A 26,488-nucleotide genomic window follows, 5' to 3' on the forward strand; every position below is an offset into this window, starting at 1 on the left:
CTGTTAGCTATTATTGGGACATTTAAGATAGATGCAGGTGTTAAAAACATAGCCAAAACGATGAAATAACTATTAATAATTAATTTTAATTAAAAACTATTAATAATTAATATTTTGAGCCACTCCGGTGGCGCAGCGGTAAAAACACACACTGGAACCAGAGCTGGGATCTCGAATACATCGTATCAAATCCCAGCTCTGCCTTGCCGGCTGAGGCTAAGCGGCCACATGAACACCGACTGGCCTGTTGTTCATATGGGCGGGACTAAGCTGGATAGGGTCTCTCTCATGACTAATGCAATTACGACCTCTGCTGGCTAATTGATGGCGCCTGCACAGAGATGAGAAAAGAGTGATCTTAGGGTGTGTCCCTCCGTACACGCAGCTAAGCTGCACTGCACTCGTCAAAGTGCATACGGCATGCTGCCCACGTGTCGGAGGGGGTGTGGGTTAGCTTCGATCTTTTCAATCATAGCAGAGATCGGCATTGGTGGAAGCATTGGAGGAAGCATGATGCAATGGGGCAATTGGATGCACTAAAAGGGAGAAAAAGGGGAGAATATGCATTAATAAATAAAAAAATTAATTTACTTAATATCCATAATTTTTTGCTAAATATTTCATGTTTAGTTTTTACAGCTTTTGTTAACACGTTCTGAAATGGTGAAAGTTTTTATTTCATATCAATTAGTCAAGCTTAATTAATAGCTAAATTAACATTTATATAAGAAATCAAATTCAGGTGCTGCTTCACACCAGAGCTGACATTTTGAACTCTTTGGTTTGAAACTTATCTCTGCCATCCGGCTACATAAACAACGATTGGCTGTTGTTCATACAGGGTGAGGAGCCGGATAGGGACCTCATAACTGATGCAATTACGACCTCTGCTGGCTGGTTGATGGTTGAGTTGAGGAATAATTCAGTGAACAGGGTGTGGCTCTTCATACACAAAGCTGATTCGCATATGAGCTCACCATGTGCAGGTGAAAAGATGCAGTCGGCTACTGCACATGTGTCGGAGGGGGCGTGTGTCAGTCTCGCTCTCCTCAATCAGAAGCGGAGATCAGTATCAGTAGAGAGGAAGCGTAATGCAATCGGGTAATTGGATACGACTAGATTGGGAGGAAAATTGGGGGAAAATGCAAAAAAAAAAGAAATCAGATTCATATTGGTGGTAATAGCAAGTGTTCAATTGAAAATTTTGAAAACTGGATGCTATAAACAGGGAATAGTACAGAGGCTAGCAATTAAACATGCAGCCCTACTTGGATGAAACTCTTTTTTTTTTTTTTTTTTTTTTATCTGACTCACGTCTGCACATTGCTGAATATGCAAGTTTTGGTGACTTGTCTTTCAGTTCATCCAATTTTAGAATTTTCACAGGAAGACTCCAGCTGGCGGATTACATGTCTGTTTATAGTTTAGGGCAAATTTATCTATAAGAAATTTAGCAAGATTCACTACATAAACCATCAGATTATAGTTTATATGACTAACCAAGTTATTGTGGAATCATAACATGCCAAAACTGCACTATTCACAAACATGAACACAAATTATGTTTGGGATTATATAGATATACACACATTTTACCTCCCACTGACTGACTGTTTGCTAATCGTTTGGTGTGCAAGGGATCTTTAGAAAGTTCCACACTTTTATATTTTGGTTGGAAACGGTGAGGGTGGGAGGAGTAGTAATTGGTCATGTCTGAGAGACTGAGAGAGCTTATAATCCAGATTTAGCGCCATCTGATTTACACCTTTTTGAACCGCTCAAAGAAGCTTTAAGATTTTCATGTGATTATGATGTGAAAGCAGTGCTGCATCAGTGGCTACACGCTCAACCAAAAACATTTTTTGCTGGTGGCATTAAAAAGTTGGTACGACACTGGAAAAAATTAATCCTATGGTGATTATGTACAACCCCAAATCAGAAAAAGTTGGGACAGTATGAAAAATGCAAATAAAATAAAAATGCAGTGTTCCTTACATTTACTTTGACTTTTATTTGATTGCAGACAGTTTCAACCCGAGATATTTCATGTTTGTCTGCTCAACTTCATTTCATTTTTTAATATACCTTCATTCCTGCATTTCAGGCCTGCAACACATTTCAAAAAAAGTTGGGACGGGGCAATTTAGGGCTAGTAATGAGGTGAAATAATGATGTGATTGCAAACAGGTGATTGTAATCATGGTTTGGTACAAAAGCAGCATCCAGGAAAGGCTGAGTCTTTGATGAGCAAAGATGATCAGATGATCTCCAGTTTGTCCACAAATGTGTGAGAAAATAATTGAATTGTTTAAAAACAATGTACCTCAAAGAAAGATTGGAAGGGATTTGCATATTTCTCCCTCTACAGTGCATAATATCATTAAACGATTTAAGAAATCTGGAGAAATTTCAGTGCGTTAAGGCCAAGGGCACAAGCTTAAGCTCAACGCCTAAGATGGCACTGCATCAAGAACCGCCACTCAACAATAGCTGATATAACCACATGGGTGAGGGATTACTTTGGCAAACCTTTGTCAAGCACTACAATACAGAGTTACATGCACAAATGCCACTTAAAACTTTACTGTGCAAAAAAGAAGCCTTATGTTAACCATGTACAGAAGTGGCGTTGACTTCTCAGGGCTCTGAGGCATCTAGGATGGACCATCACACAGTGGAAACGTGTATTGTGGTCAGATAAATCAGCATTCCAGGTCTTTTTCGACACTTCTGTGATGGCAGCATTAATGCAGAAATATACATTTAGATCTTAGAGCAACATTTGCTGCCTTCAAGATGTCATCTTTTCCAGGGACGTCCATGCATTTTTCAACAAGGCGATGTGAAACCACATGCTGCACACATTAAAAAAAGACATGGCTGTGGAAGAAGAGGGTACAGGTACTGGCCGGGCCGCCTGCAGTCCTGACCTGTCCCCAATAGAGAATGTGTGGAGAATTTTGAAATAAAAAATGCGACATCGACGACCCCGTACTGTTGCACATGTTAAGACGTGTTTGCAGGAAGAATGAGACAAAAATAAAACCTGAACCACTAAATCACTTGGTATCCTTGGTGCCAAAACGTCTTTTAAGTGAGGTGAAAAGGAATTGCAACATTACAAAGTGGTAAATGTTTTACTGTCCCAACTTTTTTGTAATGTGTTGCAGGCCTGAAATGCAAAAATGGATGTGTATTAATAAATAAAATGAAGTTGACCAGACAAAACATGACAGTTCTTACTGTCTGCAACAAAGTAAAAGTCAAAGTAAATGTAAGAAACTGTGTTTTTTTATTATTTGCATTACATGCTGTCCCAAATTTGGGGTTGTAGAAAAGTGATGTAATTTCTTTTTGAAATTCTTAATAAATGGAGTTAAAAGAGTGTGGAAACCTTTTTAAATGATTTGTTTCAGTCATTCCTATTGCTAACGGGTGGACTTCCACTTTCGTGGCAACCCCTTTGCTGTTCCACTATGACTGTGCCACCATGCACAAAGCAAGGTCCATAAAGCTTGATTTATGTTTGGTGGTGTTGAGAGCCCTGTGTTAATCAAATAAAATGTCAAACATCAGTGTCTGGTCTCAGAAATGGTCTTTTGTCTAAATTCACACAGACACACTCCATTATTGTGAATAGTCCTATCTAAAGAGTGGAGGCTGTTATAGCCATTTAGGAGATCAGGGGGCACCATATTGATGGCTATGAATTTGGAAATGGATATACAACAAGCTCATGGCCAGGTGTCCACATAATTTTGGCCATTGACAGTTAACCGAGAGCAACGATGGAATTTATGTGCCATGGGTCATTAAGTCATTGATTTTGTGAGTATTTAGAGCGCATTTCGTTTTCTCTTGCCCTTTGTCAAGACCACATGGTTTTGTCTTGCCAAACGTTGTAATAAAAATTTAAATAATGTCATTTTAACAAGCAATGTTTTTTCTACCTAATTGATTCAGTGAAGCAGTAAATTAAACTAATGTGATAAAGTGGCTGATTATGTAACAGGGTGTTCAGAATTCGTTCACTCATGTCCTGTTGTTTTAGAGCAGGCCGCACAGCAATGTGGTTTTAGTATTAAATGGTATTAACCCACAATTTATTTTTTGCTGATGTTTTAAATGTTGTGATAAAACCAAAATAGTCTCAGTAGTAGAAGCATCTGTCAGCAGCAAATGTGCTTCTGTGCTTCTGGGTTTGTATGGTCAGCATGTGGTCACTGAGAGTCATGTTTTTTCAGGTGCCTTATGGTAGTGGATGTCCCTGTATTATTGTCTGCGAGTTCAACTCCAGTTTGTTACTCCTCATGCCCTTTGACTTTTGACAGTTATGTGGCTAGCAGAGACAGTTCCCTAATGGTACAAACTGTTGTTTTGTAGCAGAGGCTCATCTCTGTTCTTTAGAGCATTAAATTTGCATTCTGTTGTTCATTTAGACCAGGGTTTTTCAAACTTCTTAGGTGGGTTGCAAGCCAAAAAAATGGGTCGCAGAGAATAATAATAATAATTAAATAAACAAATTTTAACAGCACAAATTAACACTATCACCCCCTTGTGGAGGCTTTATGTTCTTGTAAACCACAGTGGGACCAGATTGTACAAAGCAAAACAGAGAGAGCAATGCCTAGTTCATGCTACATGATTTTTAAAAATATTTTTGTTTATGCATTTTCTCCCCTTTTTCTCCCTTTTTAGCGCGTCCAATTGCCTGATTGCGTCATGCTTCCTCTCCACCAATGCCAATCTCCGCTCTGATTGAGGAGAGCGAAGCTAACCCACGCCCCCTCTGACACGTGGGCAGCAGCCGTATGCATTTTGTCACCTACACTTTGACAAGTGCAATGCGGATCAGCACTGTGTACGGAGAGACACACCCTCACAGCACTCTTTTCCTGTCTCTGTGCAGGTGCCATCAATCAGCCAGCAGAGGTCATAATTGCATTAGTTATGAGAGAGTCCCTATCCGGCTTTAATATCCCACTCCTTTCTGAACAACAGGCCAATTGTTGTTCAAGTGGCTGCAAAGCCCAGTGATCAGGCAGAGCTGAGACTTGATACGATGTATTCAAGATCCCAGCTCTGGTGTTCCAGCGTGTGTTTTTACCGCTGCGCCACCTGAGCGGCTACACTACATGATTTTTGCCCTGATTTTTGCTCGCCGATTGGTCGTCGCTAAATGTGGCAGCTCGAAGGCAACTCTGTGTTTGCTCTGGGCTTAAAATTCGCTTCTCAATTGCTATAAGTGAACTGCTTAACAAGTCGATCTGAGCGGCTCAAGAAAAATATCTAGTATGTTAAATATCTGGACCTGTTGTCGACTCAAAATCGTGTAGTGTGAAAGGCATTGCGAGCAGGTTGCGAGCGGCAGCGAGTGCAATGTCGAACAACAGCCAATGAGAACGCAGGATGAGAGGTGAGGGGAAACCCTGGGTAGGAGTTGTAAAAACGTGGGACAGGAGCATAATAATAGTTTCTATCAGAATACATCAGCACACACACAAGCTGTACAGTAGTTTGTGATCTTATCGTCCACGCCAAACCATAATACCAACTCTGCATTGCAAAAAAATATTAACCTCCAACTCATTTCAACTCATTCATTTATTATTCCTACTTGTTTTTACACTACACATCAGCACACAAACAACTCGCCACTTCTCGCAGACACTTCTGTTTTCGTCACAAAACATAGTTTGGGAGAACAGATAGACTTGTCTGCGATTCCTCCAGGTGATAAATCGTTTAGTGTGTAATCCCAGATTGTGTAGTGTGAAATACACAATGACTTAAAATACTCCCGATTGCAAGAGATCCAGTTGTGTAGTGTGAACTGTACAGCGATCTGACGACTTGGAAAGTCGTGTAGTGTGAACTTGGCATAAGATGCATTGTTTGTGTTTCCTGGGTCACGTAAAAAATTATGGACATAATGTGGGTCACTTCAAATAAAAAGTTTGAAATACTCTGATTTAGTTTGATCATATTAGCCACACACTTACAAAAACGTAACACACCACCTTAATGAACCTGATGTGAGTTATATTTGTGTACATATTGTGATTGAAGATGGCATGGTGATTGGCATGTTCTAGCTGGAAGTGTAGTAGTAGTAATATCTGGATAATTTCTGCATGTTTGAAGTGTCAAAATCTCAGACTTGTTGCTTCCCCCATCTCAATTTTTCCCCGCTCTGGTCAAAAAGGGCTGAGTCTGACACTTCCCTGGTCCGACACATGCATAGTCACCAGTTGCATCTTTTATCCTGTTTGCATTGGAGTCTCAGAGAAAATTCATATTCGGAGAGACACGCTAAGCTCTCCAGATCATCCATTTCTAGTGCAGGTGTCTCGACCAGACAACAGAGGCCGCAACTGTACTGCCACCTTTTCCCCCTCCCATACAGGCACAGCCAGACATGCTTGTGTGTGGCCTTCAGGACGGTGACACTCTAAAAATGTACAGCAAACCAGGCCTTCTTGTCTAACTTAATGTCAGTGTCTGACCTCAGAAGTGCCCTTTATACTAAACAGGCACACATTCTCTGAGAAACATTACAAAATCTTATAAATATGTTTCCAAAAGATGTAACTTGGTATTTAGGGCATTGTCTAACAAGCTCATGATCGAATGTCCACATACTTTTAGTAATATGGTGTATGTGCTATGTGGTTTCTATATACTAGACATGATGATTGCCTGGTTTGGTGAGGGCTTGACCTGATTTGTTCGCATTAAGTGGGTAGATGTAATAATTTATTTATTTTTTAATGCAGATACAGCACTGTCTGTTTTGGCATGATTAAACATGCTTACGTAAGACTGATATATGGTTACTTAAACAGACATTGTGTGGGTTGGGGTGGCATGATGACATGTTTTTTTCTATATTATGTAATAGCACTGTCTGTTTTGGCATAAAAGTGGTACAAGTGCTTAAAAAGTATTTGTCCTTTTCTGATTTCTTTTTATTATGCAGATATAGCAATTATTTACTTTAAATCTTTCATCTTTAATATAGGACAAAGACAGCCTGATTAATGACAAAATGCAATTTCTTACACAATTGTTTTTATATTTTATAATAAATAAGTTAAATGCTTTATGCTTTATTTTAATTGTGAGAGCAAGTCAAGCTCTGAATGGCTTAAAAAGTAAAAGAAGTGGCCCAGTTAAAGTTTTTACTTAAACTCCAAGGAAATGCTGTGGCAGGATGTTAAACAGCCAAGTAAAGCTTGAAAGCCCTCCAATGCTGTTAAAATAATGCAATTTTGCTTAGAAATATGGGCCAAAGTTCCTTCTCAGCTATATGAAGAACTGATCTAGTTATGGAGAGTGTTCACTTGCAGGTGTGGCTTCATAAGGCTCAGCCTGTTAAATTTAAGGGAGTGATTACTTTTTTTATGTGGATGACATTATCATTTACATTTTTTGTCTCTCCTTGTATTCTCCTTTTTGTATAAGTATCTGTCACAAGTGTGTAAAAATACAGAAAATTGATGTGTGGGGGGTACTTTTTTAAAGCCTGTGCTTTTAGTAATGCAATATTAAAGTCATTCAGTGTAAATGCAGGAATACAAGGTAAAATATGAGTTTAATAGAGTTGATGTCAGGGCTCTGTGCACACAGAAGCAGTCATGCTGGAACAGGAAAGGGTCTTTTCACAACTGTTGGCACAAAAAATACTGCAGTATTCATACTGTAGAACAGGAATGTCAAACTCATTTTCACCAAGGGCCACATCTGCATTATGGTGGCCCTCAAAGGGCCGATTGTAACGTATCCTGCTGTGATTGCTGTCTGCCTTTTAAGTCTTGGAAGATTTGTTGTTTTTCTTGGAGGCTACATTCTGTGTTTGGTGTCAAAATACCAAATTTATACTGTATATTTATAATGTATGTCTGCATTTATATTGTACTCCTTTACCACAGACACGGCCATAAAACACAAGAGAGGTACCGGTTTGTTTCTTTTTGAAGCACAAACTTGTATTCACTTTCCCATCTTTCATTAAATTACCTCCTTCTGCTTCAATTTTCTGCTCTTGTACATTTTGAGATTATTTGTAAATATTACTCAACATCACTTGTTGGAAAACCGCCGCAGTTAAACGCTGATGTGGAAACACTGCAATCTAATGGTGGGGTGTGGTCACTTTGTCGGTCACAAAATCGGTATGCATTGTGGGAGATGCAGTTTATGTATGATTTTACAGTGTATTTTAAAACAATCATACGTCTTTTAAGCTCTTGCGGCCCACATAAAATGACGTGGCGGGCCGAGTTGGACACGTGCTGTAGGATGTTTGTTGTAAATTTCATTACTACTATCATTGGTATGTTTGTCTGGAATGTGCTATTTAACATGCTGTTTCATTTCTTTTTAGATGTTTAATCCTAATTATGTTCTTACTGTCAATTCTGCTCATTTTTTATAAGCTTTAATTCAAGAATGAGCGTAAACATGTTCACTGTTTTCTTATTTTTATTATTTAAAGTAATAATGATTTGGTTGGTAAGGAGGTTAAAATAACTATATTCATGTAATATCCATGAATGTAATGCTATTATTTTTTGTTTATATTGAGTGAACATAATAAGATTTTCGACTTCATACAAATGAAATGTGATGGAATTTAACCTAAAACTGTTGAAAAATTTACTGTTGTAAATTTTCTAAACCTGTGGTTTAAAACTGATTAGGTCTCTTAACATAACACTGAAGGCGGCACGGTGGCTTGGTGGGGAGCACTGTCGCCTCACAGCAAGAAGGTCCTGGGTTCGATCCCCAGGTGGGGCGGTCTGGGTCCTTTCTGTGTGGAGTTTGCATGTTCTTCCTGTGTCTGTGTGGGTTTCCTCCGGGAGCTCTGGTTTCCTCCCACAGTCCAAAAACATGCAGTCAGGTTAATTGGAGACGAATTGCCCTATAGGTGGTGAATAGGTGTGTGTATGTGTGTCTACCCCGCGATGGACTGGCGCCCTGTCCAGGGTATTACTGTGTGCCTTGCGCCCATTGAAAAGCTGGGATAGGCTTCAGCACCCCCCGCGACCCTAATTGGATAAGCGGTTAAGAAAGTGAGTGAGTGAGTGAGTGAGTGAGAGAACATAAGACTGACACGGCTCCTCTATACCAAAGCTGATTGGATAACCAGTGCTGACGGACTGGTTGGGCAAGGCAACTGGCATAGTCTGCCATGTTTACATAAGAGCAGCATTAAGTTTATTTGTGCAATATTGTATGGGTTGGGCCAGCATTGGGAAATCCTAGTCTGAGATGTTGCCTGTCATGGTTTGCTTATTTTTAATATATTAGTATCTGGTTTATTTATGCAGAGATGGCATTGCCCAGGATGGCATAATGACAGCTTGGTCTGGCATTGTGACTGGCATTGCTTTGTATAATGTTAGCATAAGACTGGCGTGTGGCTTATGAATACCCAAGTGGTTGGGATTACCTGGCTTGTTTACATAAGAGTGGTTTAATGGTTACTTATGAATAGTTTGCATGGCTGGGAATTGCATTGTGGATTCTAAAGAGCGATGCAATGACTTGCATGGTTTGACATAATAGCAAAACATGATAAATCTTATATATAGATTGTGCAGGTTGGAATAGCCTGGACTGATTCTGGTCTAGAATGATGATTGTAATAGTTTAACATATTAGCAAAAGATTAATTACTGGTTTATTAATGCAGCTTTTGCACTGAATTGGATGAAATGTGATATGCTGGTCTAACAATAGATAGTTATGAATTGTAGCATTATTGTTAAAATGTTAGCATTTGAGAAAAAGAGGCATTTGCCTTCAAGAGACCTAAACATAATTGCTCCCCTGAAAACACAGGTGGGCCAAGCGATGGAACTGCCACAAAAGATTTGGTGAGATAAAGCTGGACAGGTACACAGGTACACAAAAGTGTTTTTTTAAAGATCCACACTGGGTGCAGCAAATTAGTGCTTAATTAGGTGCAGAGACTGCCAATTAATGGTATCGACAATGTTAATCGTTTGTGCGTTCATACCCTCTGCTGGCCCATAATGACATGGCAGGTTGGCATGATAATGTAACCCGCACCCACTTCCTTTTTAATCATAGCTAACATCTCATGTTGACCATGGGTTTTGGCACATGGTCATTTGGAAGTTGGTAATGTCTTTTGTCTTTCTTTTTTTTTAGCTCCTCCGAAAAGTCTTTACTGTGGAGATCAGCTGGTGAGACTCTTTGTGAAGTAACATTTATTTAATTTATTTTACTATGTGCATATATATGTATTTTTTTGTACTGCAAAAATAATTGCACTTGCACTTTTTTTTTTCCTTAAGGTGAGAGAGAAACAATATCTCAATTTTCTACTGTACGTAGTGAATTGACAATAAAGAAATCTTAAATCTTGAATATTTGAAAAGTACACCAAACAAAAACTTGATAAAAACATAACACAAGAAATTAGAAGTTTTTTTTACAAGCTAAAGACTGAGAACATAGATGTGTGTGCTCCTTGTGTATGTTGACATACCACAGATTTACAATTGCACCCTTTTTTCCAAGACTCCTCAGCGGCAGGTGTGTCCAAGCATCACGCATCAGATGACTGCCCTTCACCTGTTTTCGGTGTTCGAGTTCAGAGGTCACCCTATTCACTTGACTTGGAACAAATTTCCTTGCATGAAAGTAAGAGTTTATTGGTATACACTGGAAATATTGCAGTAAATTATTTGTAAATTGTTTCTTTCTCAATGCAAGATTATAAATAATTCAGGTATTTTACCATCTACTGAACATAACATTGTGAAAAGATTCAGGTAATTGCTGAAATATTAGTCAGTGTAGGACAAGGTTTGGATCCATTATTACATGTACGTGACCTTCTAGAGATCAGATGGCATTGTAGTATGGAAATGTCATGCTACTGTGATAAATATTGCCACAATGGCTCAGAAGTACTTGTCACTTAACACAGTCCGCTGCTGTAACAAGAAATGCAACCTAAAACTGTTATTATGCAAGCCATGCATCAATTCTGCGTAAAACCACTGCCAAGTTCTCTAGCCCTGAGCTTATCTTAGATGAACCCAAAGACAGTAGAAAGGTCTGCTGTGAGACCCTTGTGCTTGGTCACGGTGGAGAATCCAGAGCAATTAATCAAAGAGAACTTTTAAGACTTTCTTCAGATTCTCCAGGCTTTCAGCTTTTCTTAACTGTTCTCTTCAGGTTATCTACCAGCTTTTCAGCATTTAGATCAGTGGACTGGATCAGCCATGGTAAAGGCTTGATTCTGTGGTCATTAGACCATTTTTTTTGAAGATTTGGAATTATATTTTAAATATAATCTCTTTATTATCTCTTTATTAATAAAATCTCTTTATTGCTGGACAATCCAGTCAGAACCCTATTTATTGTAATTTATGGTGTCCATAATGCTTATTTTTCTGAAGTCATTATTGATTACTATGTTTAATAGTTTAGTTCAGAATCTCTAGGCTTTCAAACTCTTCTTAAGGTAACCTCCAAGCTTGATCAGCCGTGGCAAAAGCTTAATTATGTGGTCATTAGACTATTTTTTTAGATTTGGAATTATATTTTAAATCATTGTATTGCTGGACAGTTTAATCAGAGCCCCAATTCTTATAATTTATGGAGTCCATAATGCTCATTTTTCTCTTTCGTCCACACGTTCGGTGAATTTGCGCATGAGGCCAGTATTAGCGCGCAGAGAGCCACGCACTGATATCTGTGCTCCTCCACTTTCCGCTCAGGCACCTCTGGCTACTAACCAAGGTCCTTACACAGCGTCGAAGACCCCACCCACATTAGTCTGGTCTTTTACCCTCCCGGGAGACTTTAAATAGCCAATTTTGTCTGCTGCAGGCATTGCCAATTATGCCCGCTAGAGGCCACCCAGCCGACCGGTAGCAGAGCTGAGGTTTGAACTCGGGAGTTCAGAATCTCAGCACTGGTGTGCTAGCGGATTATCTCTCATTTTTTAAATACAGTATTGATGACTATGTTTAATATAATTTTAATATATTAATATAATATAATTATAATTTAATATAAATATATATTATATATATATATATATATATATATATATATAAATATAATTTAATATAATTAATAATTTATGTGCTGATTAATGTAACTGAGTTTAAGAAACGTTTGAATAAAATGTATTTATTTTTGATAGATTATTTAATTTAAATTATTTCTGACTGACTATTTTTGGACCGTACTGTATATTTTGGAATGACTTCAAACTTTCTCTATGTCTGTAACTTAGGGTCAGCGGCAAACTCTCGCAGCTCAACTCAGATGAACTCGTATTCTGACAGTGGCTACCAGGAAGTGAGTGGTTATTATAGCAACTTAGTGACTCCAAGAAGATCAGAGGGGCGGTCCCAGTCAACCAGCTCCGCCCCTAGCTTTAGTCCAAGTCTGGCTATGGTCTCCAGGGCGGAGGGACAGACTTTATCAGAGGTATGGCTCTGCAGTCTGCAGCGTATATACCACAAGTACAGATGTCTGACTGTTCAACTAATGTCAATAAAACAGAGATGCTTAGGCCTACCTCATACGCATGATACCTGCTTCATGTACCCGGTGTTTATTCTGACTTATAGTTTGTGTATGCGCTCAAATGCAACAAATGAGAGAGTGCAGTACCACTATTAGTAGAGGTTGCAGTATAACAAAACAATAAAGAGATTTAATGAACGTTCCAAACAAACTTAGTTAAAACCAATCAGCCAAAACATTTTGAACACTACAAAATATGTATGGCATCAGCTATTTCATAACAGTTCAGGAATAAATTCAGTGTTGGACTAAAGGTAGTTAATCATAGTACACATGAATGCAGCAGATATGGGAAGCATAAAGATCTCACTGACTTTGATAAGGACCAAATCATTATCAGACAGAGGGGTTAAAGTATCTCAGAAACAGCAAGGTCTAATCATAAGCAGCTGTTATGAGTGCTAGCCAAGATTATGAAGGCTATGGCGTCTGTCACTGACCAACAAAAAGTCTACTGTGGCTTATATTGCACATTATTTTAATAGTGGTGTTGGAACAACTCCATGTACTGGGCTGCCCACTAACAGGCCAGTCAGAGTGCCCATGCTAAATATCGAACACTATTAAAAGCACCCACTATAGGCATGCAGGCGTCAATACTGGGCATTGGAACAATGGAACATTGTGTGCAGACCTGTGTGCAGTGTGTATCATTTACTCATGGATTATATGGCACCAAGATGCATTGTAGGATGGTCTACCTTACAGAAGTTAAAGGACCTACTGCTAATTTCCTTTGTACCTGATACCACAGGACTCCTTCAGATGTCTTGTGGATTTTATGGCTCTATGGGTCAGAGCTTTTTTGACTGCAGTGGGAAGACATGTTTATGTAAATATTGTGTATATACTTCATGTTTAAGCCTTCTTAGAAGGGTGAAAGCTGTTACATTTGCAAAAGGAATTTAATATTTATGCCCACTATACTTTCAATATTCATTTTTATACTCAGTTAGCTGTCTTACATGGTCATGACCAAACCTCCCATATTAACGCATCTGTGTTTGTGTTATTGCATTCTATCCTGCAGGTGCCAGGTGGCCGTGTAATGAGGCGTGTTAGTTCGGTGCCCTCTCGTGCCTCTTCTCCTGTCTACACCCAGTCTCCACTGCCCTCACGCCCTCCGCTGGGATCTTCACTTGGAAGCCCATTTGGCTCGCCCATCATCTCTGAGCCCAGGCCACTGCCCAGCATCTTTCCTGGCACCACCCTTCCTCCCTCCTCTAGCCACGCCCCTGACTTACTTCACTCAAGCTATTCTGGGCACAGGGATGGCATCGGGTCCCCGACCTTGCTGCGGTCCAGTATGACAGCACAGCCACAGCACTATGGGACACTGGGAAAGCACGAAACACAAGCATATGACAATACACATTCCTTGTTTGGAGCACGGGCGTATGACTTTTTTGAGAAGATTGTTCTTTCCAGACCGGACAGTCTGACAGGTGAGTAGGATATATAATAGCTAATAGGTTCCTATCAATATATAAAACACACTGCCTAGTTTTATATTAACAAGGCTTCATGTTTTATTAATTTAAAACAGTGTAGTGTAGAGAATGTGGCAGTAATGTAGAAAAATAATGTAACATAAACAATATAAACTACAAACCCCAAAATGCAATAAAGCATGAATCTGATTTAACTCTGACCAACTGTTTTTACTGACCAACCTAATTGTATTCTGTAAATATAAACAAAATTAGTATTTGATGCCTGCAACACACACAAAAAAGTTGGGACAGAGACATGTGTACTACTGTGTTACATTACCATTCCTATTATTTGCACTTTTAATTGTTTGTGAACTGAGGACACTAATTGTTCCAGTTTTACAAGTGGATTGTTTTGCCCGGTCTTGGTTAATTAAACTCTTCTGTTTCTTAACATTGCGTGGTCACAGTTGTCTGATTCCCCTATTCATGATGTGCTATACTGATACTGACCAGTAAAGCACACACTCTGTGTCTACAAAACCACTCTGTTGTAGCTTGCAGAATGAGGCCTGGCATTGTCTTGCTGAAATATCCATGGACATTGTCTTTATGACAGAATTTGTCTCTGTAAAATCCCAATATATGCATAGTACATTCACACACATGCAAGCCACCCTACAACATGACAGATGTTGGCTTTTGCACCTTTTGCTGATGACAGTCTTTTTTGTCTTTGGCACATTGTCTTTAAACTCTTTAAACATCACTGTCAGTACAATTAGTTACAAAGTCTGCAAGTTCCTGGTTTCTGATGTGCTTTCAATATAATGATAAATGAGGTAGGAGAAAAACCAGCAGTTACTCAAAAAGAATTGCATGACGACCTGAAGGCATCAGGAACAACAGGTAAACAGAGATTACACAGACATTTAGAAAAATATCAAATGTCAGCTATAAATAGAACTATTTGATAATAATTTTACTACTCATGTTTGAAAAAGGAAAATGCCACTGGAGTATTGGGACATCTAAGTAAGAAACTAAATTTAGATGTTTTGACAATCAAAACTAACTCATGGCTGGTTTTGGCGAAACAAAGTGTACTTGCAGTTCCTAGTCAATCTGCTGACTTGCAATCCACAGGAACATACAAATGATTTTAAAATTGTGAGTCCATCAGATGAACCCTCTTTACCTAGGTGAACTAAAAATAGAACACTAATGTACCTTTATTTTTACCTGTATATTTTTTCTTTATTAATAACACATACTTTTGTTAATATTTAAAACTACAAAGTAAAAACAATGTAGCTGTATGAACTAAAGTATTTAACTCAGTTGAACAGATCGCAGAAAGCTGAACTAACTTGCCAAATGAAGTTGTTTAATAAATAGAGGACACCCAGCATTAAAGGTCACAGTCTGATTTAAACTTGCCTAGACAATAGCGCAGTGTCACATCTTCTTTCAGTCTGACAATGCTCCCTGCTGCGAGCCACCAGGACTTTTGCTAATATTCAAACACTGCAAACAGACACACTTGAAGTCAAAGGACAACTTACGTTTTATGTCATGCCATCTTTTTTATTTCAGTAATTTTTAAACTGTTATTTTTTGTGTGTAAATGATTGGAACATTAAAAATGCATCCACGGTTTTTTAAGTTTAGTCAAAAAGTTCTAAATAAAATGATAAAACGTAAACATATGTGTAGCAATTGAGATTATACATTTGGTGGTTTAGAAAGCTATATATTGTAATTTAACTTTGTAGCATGGCCCCCTTAAAACTTGTTTGTAATTATTATTGACCACAGTTTAAATGATTTAGGCTAGTTTAGCTGCATCCATTAAACAGAGCCACAGACATTACAATAATAACATTTGAGCAAGTTCTGAATAGATCTTATGAAGCAGAAAATATATTTTTTGCATTTCTATTTCAGGTCTAAGATTATTGACACAAACAGTTATTCGTAATTACAAACCCATAAGAAAAGTTGGAACATTTTGTAAAATGCAGTTAAAACAAAAATCTGTAATTTGTTAATTCTTTTTAATCTTTATTTAACTGACAAATGTGCAGCGAAATTATTTTCAATGCTTTGGCTGGCCAACTTGATTGTATTTTGTAATTTGTTGCCGCTGGGATGCACAGACCAGTGCATTGTAGTGCCGGTCCCAAGCCTGGATAAATAGGGAGGGTTGTGTCAGGAAGGGCATCCGGCGTAAAACTGTGCCAGATCCCGCCGGGGACCCCTAACGGGAAGAAGCCGGAAATGCCGACCCCGTAACCGAAAAACGGGACAAAGGCTGAGGAACAAGAAGACGTTTATAGAATGTTTAAAATAGACCTTTTAACTTTCTACAATACGCAGGTAAATTGAGGTTGTCATAGTTGGGCATGTAAAAAAAGGATCCTTTTCATGCAAAGATGGGTTGTGGCTCATTACTTTGTGACAAATTGTCAATCAGTTTAAAAAAAACATTTCTCAACAAAGAATTACAAATATTTAGGTTTTATCATCTACCGTGCATATTATTATAAAAAGAAATTTCTGACGGTTCATGTTAGGCAAGAACTGAAACCAGTGTTGAATGTGTGATTGGGTTCTCACACAGAAGCAGACCCAGTTTGGACACGTTGGAGTGGTTGCTTGGTGATCTGATCAGACTAGGGGTTGTGCAAGCGGCAGCAGATTCATAATCATGAATTGGAAATTACTATATTGGGAGGTTAGATTGGAAGAAAATGTCTTTTAAAAAGTCTGTTGTATCTAATAGCTCCCCAAAACATGATTGTATTAGGTATTAATGTATTAACACTTATCTGTGTGCTAACACATTTTAGAGATGCTTAGAAACATTCAGATTCAAGGCATATGGTAGTGTCGTCAGATATGATTAGTCATCCTGGTATATTTATACCTCTCCTGGATTCTGTGTAGTAACACATGCGGTGACAGCACTGACCCAAAGCCTTGGCAGTATTGACCTAAATGGTTTGCACAGACTCACTGCTCGACAAGATAAACACCTCATACTCGTACTGCCCTATTTAGGCCAGTACACTATGTGGCAAAATTATGTAAACACACCACAAAGGTATTGAAGATCCAATTCCAACACCATGGGAATTAATATAGAGTGCCCCCCCCCCCCCCCCCCCCCTATAAGATTCCTGAGGTAAGGCACTGATGCTGGGATTGAAGACCTGGCTCACTAATAATGTTTTTTTTTATTCATCCTCCAAAAGTGTTCAGTGGTGTTAAGGTCAGGCCTTTACTGAGCCCAGTACTTTTTTCCAAACCTAACTCAGCAAACTCTAGTTTTTTTTTATTATGTCATTATAATGACAGCATACTGTGTAAAAGATTGTCTGGTATTGCATATTTACACACATAGTAAACAAGGGAAACCTGAGTCAACACATTTTTAATCTTGTGAAAAAAGTTTTACACCCTTGGATGTTTTTTGAACTGTTTACCTCATTTAATTTGTATGTTGGTATCAATTAGAATTGGTAACAATCAGAATTGTATGTCTAATGGTCTACTGAATTAAAAAATAATTGGAAACCACTAGATTAACATTAGATAAATAGGTTTCAGACAGATAGATAGATAGATAGATAGATAGATAGATAGATAGATAGATAGATAGATAGATAGATAGATAGATAGATAGAAGCCTGGTCGAACTGACTCAGATTTTAGTGTTTTTAAAATGTATGCAACAAGATAATGAGTTAGTTTCTCTGTCCCAAGGTCTTATAAACATTCTGTAGAGTTCTTAGTTGAATAAAGGAAAGGCTGTTCTAGATCTCTTTATGGCAGGACATGCTTAAGATGAGATGGTTGTAAAACCCAGGGCATCTGATCTATATGTAGTAAATTAATTTGATGCCATTTTCTAGCCCACAGTTTGTACTACACAAACTGTCTGTATTAATAATTGGCATTTTAGTCAAATTCTGCTTCTCTAATTAATCTAGGTTAAACTGACTAACTTTTCTGTCCTAATGTAGGCCTTCAAAGCTCCTATAGCCAGCACAGCCAGCTAGGTCAGGAAGCACGAACCCCTGATCAACATGTGACCCCTGTCTATGAGGACAAAACCTTCCAGAACCCGCTCTACCAGAGCCCGACCCACGGCTCCCAGAGTGGCCTGTCCAGAAACACAGGTAGGCATCTCAATTTCTAAATGCTGAGTGCCTTACAAATTTGCCAGGGTGTAAGGATCTCTTTTTAAGGCAGCAATGAATAAAATGAATGTAATATGAGTCACACATGTGAGTTCTTACTGTTTTGTTATAAACAGTATAAACATAAATGAAGCCACAAGTTCTGTCGATTTATCAGTTGTGACATTTGTACTTTTCGTTGTACTTTAAAAATTTTAATAAACATAACATATTGGGTTTGCTGTGGTTACTGGCTGAATAAATCTTAAAATCTTATAAGTATCTTTTATAAACATAGTTAGCTATGTTAGGTACTTTTAAGTTGGTAATTGATATTATCTAAATTCTCAAAATAATTATATTTTGGTTAAAAACAGTAATCTATACATTGTGTAGAAACAATAGCAGTCATGCTGACATGTCTTCTGACATGAGGAACACATTGGTACCACTAATTTTTGGTAGTTGATTAACAATTGTTTTGTACTGGAAGATTTAATAAAAATATGATTTATTTTTATACATTGTTAGAACATGTATATATAATCTATTGTTTAAAAACGATGGTTTCATATAAGCCTTTCAGTGATGTAAGAATTAATGTTTCCATCACGTTGAGGACACTCCTTGGAGAAAGGTATTTTACATAACAGATAGATATCTAAAAATACTGCACTGTCAATAAAACTACGATCGGTAAATGGTGAGGGCGGGAGGAGGAGTAATTGGTCGAGTCTGATAAACTGAGAGAGAGCTTATAGTCCGGATTTAGCGCCATCTGATTTCCACCTTTTTGGACCTCTCAAAGAAGCTTCAAGGGGAAGAAGTTGGTACGATGCTGGGAAAAATGCATCAGAGGGTGACTATGTAGAAAAGTGATGTCATTTGTTTTTAAAATTCTTAATAATTACAGTTAAAAGAGTGCGGAAACGTTTTGAAGAACCCTTGTATTTTATGTACTATTTGTAAGAAATTTAATGGACATTAAATAATTATCAACATACTATGAAATCATCCAATGTCCGTTTCAATAGGATAATAAATGAAAAAAGTTATGTTTTATGATAGTAAGTTTTGATAGTTATATGATAGAATACATGCAATATGATGCAGACCCAGAATGCCCCTTGTTGAAAGTTGCATGCTAGGTTACCTCCACCTTGGTGTTACAAACTTATGACATTTTACCATATATGTCAATAAATAAATGTGTACACAGAATAGGTGTGTAATCATGTATAAGTACAGTACATATGTATGTGTGCTATATGCAATTTGATACCATTTTCTCTCAGGGTTAGGTACTCTGCCGAGAACCACCAGTCAGTGTAGTACCCTGCGGTACCAAAGAGGAGCATACTCTATGCCCTCACACACCGACACCTATCGCTCCACCCTTTACCGACCAGCGGAGTCCAGTTATAGTAGACACGCCATCAACAATAACATCAGCTCCACGCGATCTCCATCAATCGACAGCATTCATAAGGATCCTCGGTAAGACATTAAACCAGTAGTGTCATTGTATTGCATTAGTTGCACTGTTAGATTACACTAATATGCAGAGATTCATAACAACGGTTTATAACAAGGTGGAAAACAAAATATCAGAAACAGGTAATTATACAACTACAAAATGAAGCAGGTCTAGCTTTCAGCTCCAGAACAACTATGATTTTTCTTAAAATGCTTTCATCCAAAACCTAAACGTTTTGCTTAGCATGTAGCAATCTTTGAACCTGATCATTTGCATCAAAGGGCTGTCCAAACTCTTGTGGATTTCTCACTCTACAGTTGGCTGGAGACATAAAGGAATAAATAAACGCATTGGCTTCCTCCAAATATAAAACCTGATGAATGAAATACGGTTCACAGTTCAAACGCTTTACTAAACTGTTTAAAAATACCATACTTGTTGATGATCTCAAACTCTGTGCCCTTGTTTTCAAACGGATAGGGAAAAATTCTGCTCTTTGTTGTCATTGCTGTTTTGTAAGAACAGAAGATGCATCTGGACAAAATAGCAAACAACCAGGTTATATTTCTGTGGTTATTAATATTATGTCTATTTATATGTCTATTAATATTATGTCAATATGTTTCATGTTAACATTTAACATATCTTTTCTGGATGTTCATATTGTTGGTAGTATGATGTACAGTGCTCAGTAATATTTCTCATTGCATGGGTGCATCCCAAAACACTAAGCGATGCTTCCTTGATTTTTAGCCTGTAAATCCTTAACCATGTGACCTGGAAATCAATGAAGTTGGTCATATTTAAGGAAATTTTAAGTCTCCAAGTGTGTAATGTAGCCTGTGGTATAATTAATTTTCTGCCTCAACCTTCACATCTGGAGCAATGTGCAACTGATAGCAGGACCAATTTCATTGCTTTTAGGTCTATGACCATTTAGTTACACTTCATTTAATGCTTAAGTAGCCAGACATTTACCATTGATGTTAACATGTCATCAGTAAATGATGTCATTTTAAAGTGAAGCTTTAATAAGCAGAAATCGTCTTATTTTATTTCTTGCACTGACCAAGGAGAGCCACAGAGTATCACACACTCCCGCCAAAAATTGTGCAGCTGGGCGCTCTTTTCACCTTTCAGAGCTGGACTTTCCTGCCTCGGGGAAAGCCAATTATGCCTTGTAGACTCCTGGCCAAGTCAATAACACATCTGAGATTCAAACTCGAGATCTCATCTGGGGTGGGGTAGCGCAGTAGACTGTTAGCGCCCTGACTATGACTTTCCTGTCCCCATATAGGCGTTCAAAGCTCCTATAGCCCACACAACCAGCCAGGTCAGGACACACAATCCTCTGATCAACATGTAACCCTTTTAAAGCCTACAGCGCTCCAAGACATGCACTCACTTTCTAAGCTGCTTATCCTAATCAGTGTCGCAAGGGGTGCTGAAGCCTGTCTCAGCTCTCAATGGGTCACAGAAACACCCTGGCCAGGGCTCCAGTCCATTGCAGGGCAGAGAAAACAAACACATTCACACCTTAACACACACACATACAGTGTATCACAAAAGTGAGTACACCCCTCACATTTCTGCAGATATTTAAGTATATCTTTTCATGGGACAACACTGACAAAATGACACTTTGACACAATGAAAAGTAGTCTGTGTGCAGCTTATATAACAGTGTAAATTTATTCTTCCCTCAAAATAACTCAATATACAGCCATTAATGTCTAAACCACCGGCAACAAAAGTGAGTACACCCCTAAGAGACTACACCCCTAAATGTCCAAATTGAGCACTGCTTGTCATTTTCCCTCCAAAAAGTCATGTGACTCGTTAGTGTTACTAGGTCTCAGGTGTGCATAGGGAGCAGGTGTGTTCAATTTAGTAGTACAGCTCTCACACTCTCTCATACTGGTCACTGAAAGTTCCAACATGGCACCTCATGGCAAAGAACTCTCTGAGGATCTTAAAAGACGAATTGTTGCGCTACATGAAGATGGCCAAGGCTACAAGAAGATTGCCAACACCCTGAAACTGAGCTGCAGCACAGTGGCCAAGATCATCCAGCGTTTTAAAAGAGCAGGGTCCACTCAGAACACACCTCGCGTTGGTCGTCCAAAGAAGCTGAGTGCACGTGCTCAGCGTCACATCCAACTGCTGTCTTTGAAAGATAGGCGCAGGAGTGCTGTCAGCATTGCTGCAGTGATTGAAAAGGTGGGGGGTCAGCCTGTCAGTGCTCAGACCATACGCCGCACACTACATCAAATTGGTCTGCATGGCTGTCACCCCAGAAGGAAGCCTCTTCTGAAGTCTCTACACAAGAAAGCCCGCAAACAGTTTGCTGAAGACATGTCAACTAAGGACATGGATTACTGGAACCATGTCCTATGGTCTGATGAGACCAAGATTAATTTGTTTGGTTCAGATGGTCTCAAGCATGTGTGGCGGCAATCAGGTGAGGAGTACAAAGATAAGTGTGTCATGCCTACAATCAAGCATGGTGGTGGGAATGCCATGGTCTGGGGCTGCATGAGTGCAGCAGGTGTTGGGGAGTTACATTTCATTGAGGGACACATGAACTCCAATATGTACTGTGAAATACTGAAGCAGAGCATGATCCCCTCCCTCCGGAAACTGGGTCGCAGGGCAGTGTTCCAGCATGATAATGACCCCAAACACACCTCTTAGACGACCACTGCTTTATTGAAGAGGCTGAGGGTAAAGGTGATGGACTGGCCAAGCATGTCTCCAGACCTAAACCCAATAGAACATCTTTGGTGCATCCTCAAGCGGAAGGTGGAGGAGCGCAAAGTCTCGAATATCCGCCAGCTCCGTGATGTCGTCATGGAGGAGTGGAAAAGCATTCCAGTGGCAACCAGTGAAGCTCTGGTAAACTCCATGCCCAGGAGAGTTAAGGCAGTTCTGGGAAATAATGGTGGCCACACAAAATATTGACACTTCAGGAACTTTCACTAAGGGGTGTACTCACTTTTGTTGCCGGTGGTTTAGACATTAATGGCTGTATATCGAGTTATTTTGAGGGAAGAATAAATTTACACTTTTATATAAGCTGCACACAGACTACCTTTCATTGTGTCAAAGTGTCATTTTGTCAGTGTTGTCCCATGAAAAGATATACTTAAATATCTGCAGAAATGTGAGGGGTGTACTCACTTCTGTGATACACTGTACATCTAGGGGCAATTTTTTGTATCTCCAATTTACCTGACTGCATGTCTATGGACTGTGGAAGGGAACCGGAGCACCCAGAGGAGACCCACACAAACACAGGGAGAACATGCAAATTACACACACAAAAGACCCAAGATTGTTCCACCTGGGACAGTTTAAATTTAGTATTAAAATGCTTCGTTGGCACCTTTAGAGATAGCATGCTCTGAAGCATTTTGTCATTTTTTGAATTAAGAGACTAATAAAAAAAGTTTTTGAGGTAATAGGGATTTGGATTTATTTGGAAAATTGAACTGTATGTATAAAATTTATGAAATGTATTTTTCATATGGATTTAGTCACTGTTAAATTAAGCTTTTTTTCACGTTTATTACACCTGATTTATGATTTTGTGACTTCAGTCATTAAGGTTCATATTCGGAACATGCTTTTGTCTGCATTTGTGTGCATTTGTCTGTGCATTTGTGTGTGTGTGTATATATAGGGAGTTTGCATGGAGAGATCCAGAGCTGCCTGAGGTTATCCGCATGCTACAGCATCACTTTCCATCAGTGCAGGCCAATGCTGCAGCATTTATTCAGCACCTCTGCTACGGAGACAATCGCATCAAAACTGAAGTATGTGTACATGCATTTGTTTGTCTCTCTGTCTGTATGTATGTCTGTCTGTAGTGCGGTGAAAAACTATTGGGTCTGGTTGTGGTGCCATAATTGATAAAACACTGAATTACGCTTGCTATCAGAAAATAATCAGTATTTTGTTAATCAGTTTGTGGCTTCAGCTCAAGTTAGGTTCACCTCTAAATGGCTCAAAACAAAATAGGGCTATACGTCCTGATATAAGCCTATCCAGTGGCATTTAAGTCAGGACCTTAAACTGCAGTTCATGCTCAAATGCTTTTTAATATGGCTAAATATTAATATCCAGCAATGCTGCAGGGAAGAGTGAGTCAAATTTCCTCTACGGCAATGAAGATTGAATGTACATAATACAGTCATCAGAGTTTATAAATACAAACCCTATTACCTGAAAAGATAAGACATTTTTTATGTGCACTTAAAATCTAGAATTTATTTATTCTCTTGAACCTTTATTCAACTGACAAAAGTACAACGAAAAAAATGGAAATGTAAAAATGTCAAATCAGGTGTGCAGGTTGGGAGGGATCCAGCATTTGGTGGACCTGCTGGATCATAAGGTTCTGGAGGTGCAGTGCAGTGCATGTGGAGCTCTCAGGAACCTGGTATTTGGCAAAGCCACAGATGACAACAAGGTGTGTGTGAGAAACGCAGGAGGAGTTCCGGCTCTGCTCCGTCTGCTGAGAAAAAGTGCAGAAACTGATGTTCGGGAGCTCGTAACGGGTGAGTGCGCAAATCCTGTGTGTGTGTGTGTGTGTGTGTGTGTTGAGTGGGTATGCTGTTCTGACTGTTAAGGTAAATGCATTGTATTTTTAGTGCAGTAGTCAGAAGAGGAAGTATTATATCATTCAAATTTAAATTGTGATTGTGACCAAAATAAGAAATATATATGGATTCAATCACCTAATTATGCATTATTACTAAGGCTCTACCTAATTCAGGCCATGAAAAAAACACGTCACGAACTGCGAAATGAGCCGTTTACCATGTAATATGCAATTTGCTGTGGAATTCAAAAAGATTGTGTTTAGCGTTTAAACATTTTTCATTTGCGTATCATTCAAGTGCCTCACGTTTACTGATTAATTTGCACTATGAGGAGGTCCTAGAGTAAACGAGCATCTTTAAAGTTTGCTAAGTTTATAAAGTATGTAATAAAATATACATAGACAAACTATCAGGAGCATAATACTTTACTGGCTTGTTCTTTTGAGGCGCAGCACAGACTACACAGAGATGATCACGTGTGTAAAGCAGCTCACTTTTCCATCGATTATGGAACAAAATGCACTTAATACGTTAACACATACATCAAACATTGTCAGCACACTACACCACAGAAAAGTCTATTACTCTAGCAATCCTACGACAATTCAGTTAGCAATTGATTAGTCAAAATCTCCAAGATTCGAAGTCTAAAGCAGATAAAAGCACTACTCAGGTAACTGAGTTTGGAAAACTCCCAACCAATTCTGCAGACTCAGAGGGGGGTGTGTCAAAATACAGACAAGAATTTTAGTATGAGACAGAGCCTTGCACCGTTTCTGGATGTTCTAGGTTTACATTCATCTATTAAGGTGGGCTGTGCTGTGTATTGTAGCTTTAATTTTTCCTATAATTCAATTTATGAGTGTAATTTATTATGACTGTCATGAAATTTGGCACTTTTCCTTTAAAATCAGTGAAATCTGTTATTTAAAAAAACGAAGTCTGGGAAATTAAGCAGATTTTCTTGTGAATTTAGTGGGGCCCTAATTATGAAGATACAATCCTGTGGCAGTAGACGATGGACAATGAAGAAATAAAATGTTTTGACTTAATTATTTATTTATTTCAATAATAACGCAACCAAATTACTGTGTTTCCCCATTTTATGCACACAAAAACAAGAGATTTGTAGAGTTTTGAGAAAGTTAACCACTGTTTCAGGAAATATTTAAATGTTTTAAACGTTTCTGGAAAAATGTAATACCAGTAAATGATTTTGAGTGTTACTATTGGTCAACACTGCATCAAGTTTCTAGTCAATACACAGGCTTTTTTTACACTGCACTGTACTAGTTTTTAAATTTAGTTTTACTACTAAGTACTCATTTCACATAGTCATTTGTGAAGTTGTATTTTGTGCATTGATCTAATCACCTAAATAGGATGAAACCCAAGCTGAATTATTCAAAAATCTTTACTTACAAATCACTGCAGAGCTTAATTAAGTTTCGAGGTGCTTTTGTTTTGGACAGTGACATTTTTGTGATGGTGAAGACTTCCATTATCCCATTCAAAGAGCCTTTCAGACCTTTCAGACTGCCTGGAGGCGCTGTACAGGCTCATTATGTCAGGTTACAGGAACATTGGTTGCAGGAAGCTTTATGTTAATGATTCTGAAATATGCCATACATTCCTAACTACGACAAAACATTTCCTCCTCTAACAAATTTATTTAGCAAACAGATGTGTATAATTTCTTTGGCTGTTAATCTGACTATGTTTTAGTGTCATTAAAATGAACTGATGCATGAAATACAATTATAGGCTTTAATAAATATTACACTTGTAAGCAAAAACATTGCTGAGACAAATTTTAGGGATCAGCTTTGTGGATAAAATGCCATCTATGAGCCAGCCACCACTAGATCATACATGCAGAGATTTTTTAAAACTTAGAAATGTTTTTAGAAATAGTTGGTATGATAGTGCAGCAGGTGTTGTTGGAGCTATAACACACCAGTGTCATAGGCACTTGGGTTTAAACCCTGCCTCTAGCCTCCAAGGTGTATTCCTGCTTTGTACTCATTGTTTTTGTGCAAGCTGTTGACCCACCGGGACTTGATTAGGATAAATAAATATGTACTGTGTATTACTTGCGGCTTGGTGGGTAGCAATGTCACCTCACAGCAAAAAGGTTCTGGGTTTAACTCCCAGGTGGAGTGGTCTGGGTATTTTCTGTTTGGAGTTTGCATGTTCTCCCTGTGTCCACGT

At 38.6% G+C, this 26,488-nt stretch overlaps 1 protein-coding gene across 1 annotated transcript in view; it reads left to right on the forward strand.

Moving 5' to 3' along the window:
• The window catches only part of pkp4 (plakophilin 4), a 79,726-nt gene that overhangs the window by 24,406 nt on the left and 28,832 nt on the right, over positions 1-26,488 (forward strand). The window contains exons 4-11 of the mRNA XM_062997685.1: positions 10,180-10,214; positions 10,552-10,674; positions 12,284-12,480; positions 13,610-14,024; positions 18,041-18,196; positions 19,492-19,693; positions 23,356-23,488; positions 24,019-24,232. Coding sequence (XP_062853755.1) covers positions 10,180-10,214; positions 10,552-10,674; positions 12,284-12,480; positions 13,610-14,024; positions 18,041-18,196; positions 19,492-19,693; positions 23,356-23,488; positions 24,019-24,232 — 1,475 coding nt within the window. The remainder of the gene's footprint in view (positions 1-10,179; positions 10,215-10,551; positions 10,675-12,283; positions 12,481-13,609; positions 14,025-18,040; positions 18,197-19,491; positions 19,694-23,355; positions 23,489-24,018; positions 24,233-26,488) is intronic.

This window comes from Trichomycterus rosablanca, chromosome 6, assembly GCF_030014385.1.
Source record: "Trichomycterus rosablanca isolate fTriRos1 chromosome 6, fTriRos1.hap1, whole genome shotgun sequence".
Taxonomy (NCBI): domain Eukaryota; kingdom Metazoa; phylum Chordata; class Actinopteri; order Siluriformes; family Trichomycteridae; genus Trichomycterus; species Trichomycterus rosablanca.